Source organism: Myotis brandtii, unplaced genomic scaffold (genome assembly GCF_000412655.1).
Source record: "Myotis brandtii unplaced genomic scaffold, ASM41265v1 scaffold581, whole genome shotgun sequence".
Lineage (NCBI taxonomy): Eukaryota > Metazoa > Chordata > Mammalia > Chiroptera > Vespertilionidae > Myotis > Myotis brandtii.
In genome coordinates, this window is record NW_005370182.1 from 226,995 (window position 1) to 232,532 (window position 5,538).

General features: G+C 60.1%; 1 protein-coding gene across 1 annotated transcript in view; it reads left to right on the forward strand.

Moving 5' to 3' along the window:
• The window catches only part of LRP1 (low density lipoprotein receptor-related protein 1), an 80,347-nt gene extending 77,516 nt beyond the window's left edge, over positions 1 to 2,831 (forward strand). Inside the window, 7 exon segments of the mRNA XM_014550053.1 lie at positions 15 to 190; positions 555 to 729; positions 967 to 1,068; positions 1,215 to 1,279; positions 1,388 to 1,478; positions 1,571 to 1,715; positions 1,858 to 2,831. Coding sequence (XP_014405539.1) covers positions 15 to 190; positions 555 to 729; positions 967 to 1,068; positions 1,215 to 1,279; positions 1,388 to 1,478; positions 1,571 to 1,715; positions 1,858 to 1,998 — 895 coding nt within the window. The 3' untranslated portion in view covers positions 1,999 to 2,831.
• The last annotated feature ends 2,707 nt before the right edge of the window (positions 2,832 to 5,538 follow it).

Sequence of the window (5,538 nt, forward strand, 5' to 3'; positions counted from 1 at the left end):
CGGTCCCGCTCACACACCCTCTCCGCAGGCGTGCCCACGTGCCGCTGCCCCACGGGCTTCACCGGCCCCAAGTGCACCCAGCAGATGTGTGCGGGCTACTGCGCCAACAACAGCACCTGCACTGTCAACCAGGGCAACCAGCCCCAGTGCCGATGCCTGCCCGGCTTCCTGGGGGACCGCTGCCAGTTCCGTGAGTTAGCCACCCCGGGGCCCAGGGGAAGGGCGAGGGGAGCTGAGGGCCCAGAGCCTGGCAGGGGAGCCACAGGCGTGCGTTCCAGGGAGGAAGGCCATTCGTAGCTCAGCCAGGCCAGGCAGCTGGTGCTCCCTGGTGGGGGTGTGGACGCTTCCTCTGAGCAAGGAGCCCTCTGGCATCAGGATTAGTCACGCAACAGCAGTGCCTGTCAGGATGCTCAGGGACATCCTGTACCTGGAGCCTATGAGGTGGGATCACCCAGAAGACCTGGGGTGTCCAGCTCCCCCCACATACACACAATATGGAAGACCCTCATGAGGGTGGGGTTTCAGGCATCTCCTGTCCACCCACCAAACCGCAGGGCAGTGCTCTGGCTACTGTGAGAACTCTGGCACCTGCCAAATGGCTGCTGACGGCTCCCGGCAGTGCCGCTGCACCAACCACTTCGAGGGGCCCCGGTGTGAAGTGAATAAGTGCAGCCGCTGTCTCGACGGAACCTGCACGGTCAACAGGCAGAGTGGGGACGTCACCTGCAAGTGAGTGCCTGGCTAGATCCTGCCCTGTCCCAGCTTTCTGCCCCCATCTGCTCCTCCCAGCCCTGCCCCACCCTGCCCCACCCTGCCCTGCCCCAGCCTCTCAGACACCCCTCTACCAGCCCTGCCCTGCCCTGCCCTAGCCTCTCAGACACCCCTCTACCAGCCCTGCCCTGCCCTGCCCCAGCCTCTCAGACACCCCTCTACAAGCCCTGCCCAGCATCTCACTTCTTCTTGCAGCTGCACGGATGGTCGGGTGGCCCCCAGCTGTCTGACCTGCGTTGGCCACTGCAGCAATGGCGGTTCCTGCACCATGAACAGCAAAATGATGCCTGAGTGCCAGTGAGTTGGGCCTGAGCCTCGCCCAGGCCTAGACCATCCCCTTCCCCAAATCTCAGTGGGACCATCAGAATCCCATGGCCCTGCTCCACCTCCTTGGCAGCCATGGCTCGAGTCGTGCCTGCTCAGCTCTGCCCTTCTGTCTGCAGGTGCCCACCCCACATGGCAGGACCCCGATGTGAAGAGCAAGTGGTCAGCCAACAGCAGCCTGCACGTAGGTGGCAGGGGGTGGGGAGGCATGGCTGCCGGGACCTGGAATTGGGGGTGGGGGGAGGCTTGCTTCCTGTGCCTTTTGAACTGTCTCCCATCTCCTCCCCTCCAGATATGGCCTCCATCCTAATCCCCCTGCTGTTGCTGCTACTGCTGCTTCTGGTAGCGGGAGTGGTATTCTGGTACAAGCGGCGAGTCCGGGGGTGAGTTATGGGGAGTCTGGGAAATTCTGGTCATTCCCACCCTGGCCTTACACCTCTAGAATCCCTGCCCCTGTGCCCCTGCCTCTCCCCAGGGCTAAGGGCTTCCAGCACCAGCGGATGACCAACGGGGCCATGAACGTGGAGATCGGGAACCCTACCTACAAGATGTACGAAGGCGGGGAGCCTGATGATGTGGGAGGCCTCCTGGATGCTGACTTTGCCCTGGACCCTGACAAGGTGGGCCGGGAGGACAGGAGGCGGCTGCTTGGGCAGGGAGAAGAGGCTGTGGGTGGGATGACTCGGGGTGTTTGGGGGGTGGGATACCAAGGCCATAGAGCCCAGCCTCTGAGTCCCACCGGAACCCTCTGTCACCTTACAGCCCACCAACTTCACCAACCCCGTGTACGCCACACTCTACATGGGGGGCCACGGCAGCCGCCACTCCCTGGCCAGCACGGATGAGAAGAGAGAACTCCTGGGCCGGGGCCCTGAGGATGAGATAGGGGACCCTTTGGCGTAGGCCCGGCCCTGCCCCGTCGGACTTTCCCCGAGAGCCTCCTGCCCCTGCCAGAGAAGTCCTTCCGTGAGCCCCTCCTGCCCGCCAGCCCTCCCCGGCCTGCCGGGATGTATAAATGTAAAAATGAAGGAATTACTTTTTATATGTGAGTGAGCAAGCGAGCGAGCACAGTATTATCTCTTTTCATTCTTCTCCTTCCTGCCCACTCCTCAGCACTCCCTCCCCAGTGCTGCCTTCGGGGAAGGGGGGGGGCATGGAGCGCTCCGGGGGCTCCTTTGGCTCACAGGTATGAGGGACCCCCACCTCCCATCTTCCCACCAAAATGCACCTCCACTGGGAGAGCTGGTGGTGCTGCCTCCCCTTCCTGGTCAAGACACTTTGTCAGGGCTCTCCCTGCGGTCCCCCCCTTTACCCTCCTGGCTCCCCAAGGGCTGATTCTGGGGCGGAGAGTCCTTCGCTGCCCCTGTCTGGAGGACTTGGCTCTGGCTGAGGTAGGAAGGGAAGGATGGAGTTTTTTAGTTCTTGGGGCATCCATCCCATGCCCACAGCCCCCATTCTAGGGGCAGCCTTGAGATGGCCATGCTCAGTACCCCTCCCAGACAGGCACCCCATCTCCAGTGCCCCCACATGGCTCCCGGGGCTGGAGACTTTGGTAAACAGTCCCCCAGACTCCCCTCCCCTGGGGAGGAGGTGGGGCCCACCAAGGAAGGGCAAGCGGGCAGCCCCGTTTTGGGAACAGGAACGTTTTAATAATTTTTGCTGAATTCCTTTACAACTAAATAACAGATATTGTTATAAATAAAATTGTAAAAAAGAAAAAAAAAAAGAAAAGAAAAAAGCCACTTGTGTCTACTACCTATGAGTGTGAGATTCTGGGAGCTGGGCTGTGCTTTCTCGCTTCAGCCACCAGAGGGAGCCCCGCTCCACGCCATGCTGGAGGCAGGCTTGAGAGTCGGAGTGCCCTTTTCCCGCCTCCACCCGGGCAGTGGCAGGAGAAGGGGTGACACTGGACTTGACAAGAAAGATCTGCTTCTCCCGGTGTGTGGCCTTGAGCAGGTGACTTCACCTCTCTTGGCTCTGGGATGCTAACTCCAGGATCTGTTTCTCTGCACCGTCACTTTGATGGGACACCACCACCACCCCTACCCAAATGATCCCCCACAGTGAGCAGTCCCACCATGAGAAATGAACCCACTAGGTTTGTGAGCGGGTTTCCGATCCTCCAGCGTGGTCCCATACAGCTCTCTGCCTGAAGTTGTTCCTAACGCGCTACCATCGCACATGTCATGGAGACCAGTTAATCAGATGCCAAGAGCAGAACCCTGGGTTCAGGAGAAGGGGGTCCTGGAGTGAAGGAGAGCAGGGAAAACCAGTGTTCCAGGCCCTGTGGGCCGCCAACAGACCTAGTTTATCCATCAGTTTAGACGCCCCAGGGTGGACAGGAAAGGACAGCTACAATCAAGGGGACCCCCGGACTACTTCAACCCCTGACCCGAGAAGGGGACGTCTTGCAGGTCACACAGCTTTACACTGAGTCCCACTCTCCCCTCAACAGGAAATATGAGCTTAGGCTGGCTGCAAAGGCCCCTTACCCAACTCCCAAAGGGGGAGCACTGCTTTTCGTTCCCCTCTGAGATTTCACCTCCAACCTCGGCCTCCAAGCCACCTCTGAGAGCTTCCACTGCCCCGTCTCCCCCAAAGGGCCCAAGGGCAGAGGGATCCTGCTGAGAGAAGGGGCGTCCTTGATCTTTGAGAGGGAGGTTTGTGCACCCATCTGTCCACCAGGTGGCGCATGTACTCCTGCGGAGCTGCTCATCCTGAAGCCCAGCACAGCCCCCTCCCCAACACACACTAATTATGCACCTGCGGGCGGACCCCAGCCCAGCTTCTCCCTTTCTTCCCAGGGGCTATTCTGCCACACCCCCTCCACCCTCCGCCAGCGGCTCCTCTCCCTCCCCCAGCGCTTCTGCTCCCCTTGCGCCCCGCCTGCTCCCCCACCACACCATCACCAGCCCCACCCCCTCACTCGCTCCCTCTGCCAGCCGTACATCTGGCGCCCCCGGGGAGCCACTGATTCTCTGCCTGTCGCCTCAAGATCCTGGGCAAAGCGAGAGGGGCCCCCAGCTGCGGCTTGGAAGGCACACCCCTCCAGTCAGCATCCTCTCTCTGCCCCCCACCCCACCCAGGAACAGCAAGGAGAGGGTCTAGCAGGAGGGAGAAACGGGCAGAACCAGGGGCAGAGGTGATATAGACAGAATGAGAGACAGATACAGAGATGGAGAAATACAGGGACAGGCAAAGACCCAGAGAAGGGAGGAAGGGAGTGGCGTGTGTGTGTGTGTGTGTGTGTGTGCGCGTGTGCGTGTGTGTGTGTGTGTGTGTGTGTGTGTGTGAGAGAAGAAGCGGGTAACCTGAGATGGTAGCAAAAGGAGGATAGATGGGGTGGGTCTGGGCTCCAGAAGATCGAGACCCTGGTGATGGGCATCTGTCCTGGGCACCCAACGCCATAGTGTGTCCACTGCCCCACCCACTGTTGCCACACCCCTGGGCTTGAGGCCTGGGCTCAGGATTCTGGTTGGAGCCTTGGAGCCTCTGGCCTGGCCACTCCTGTCCCTTTCTCCTCTCTGTTCCTCTTGCACCCAGATTCCTGCCCCCTGGCTGCCTGGCTGCCTCAGCTTCTCAGCCTCCCTGATCTTTTGTGTGAGTGTCTGTCACATCCCTATATCTATCTGTTTGTACGCACCGGGCTTGTCTTCTGGACTGGCAGTGCCAGCGTACACCTGTGTGTCCATCTCTGTCCGGACGCTTGCCTCTCTGCCAAGGCAAGGAAGCAGGGTAGGCTCTGAACACCTGGGGGGTGTACTTGTCTCTTGGTGCAACTGCATTTGTCTCTGTCTGTGTTTGCTCCTGAGTGCGTGTGAGCCAGCTGTGTCCCTCTGTTTCCGTGTGCCTCTAGCGTGTTCTGGCCTCTGCGTGAATGTGTTTCACTCTGCCTGTGCGCTCACCTCCGTGCTGTGGCCTGCCTCTGTGTGCATGGCTGGGTGCATGTGTGTGGGTGTCTCAGGGTGTGCGCCTCTCTGTCTCTTTGCTTGTCTCCATCTCTCTCCTTGTCCCTATCTCTGTTTGTTCCTATCTCTTTGCTTGTCCCTATCTCTAGCTGTCGAGGTGTGGGTCATACCACAACCTCAGCCACAGCATCAGTGCATAGCAACAGCTGACAGCTGAAGACCGGGCTGGAGAGAGAGAGGGAGAGAGAGAGAGAGAGAGAGAGAGAGAGAGAGAGAGAGAGAGAGAGACTGGGAGGAGGAGGTAGCTGGTGAAGAAACAGCCAAGAGGATAGGGACAGAGACAGTGCTGAGGACAGAGACAGAGGACAGAGACAGAGGACGGGGACAGGGATGGGAGGGGCTGATGGTGAAAGATGGGACAGTGAGAGGCAAGGGATACGGAGATTACACCAATGGGCCCAGCAAGGCGGCGCTGGGGGCTTTCTGCCCAACCCCCACGCAAGGCGCACTGGGGCGAGGGGAGGGGGTCAGCGGA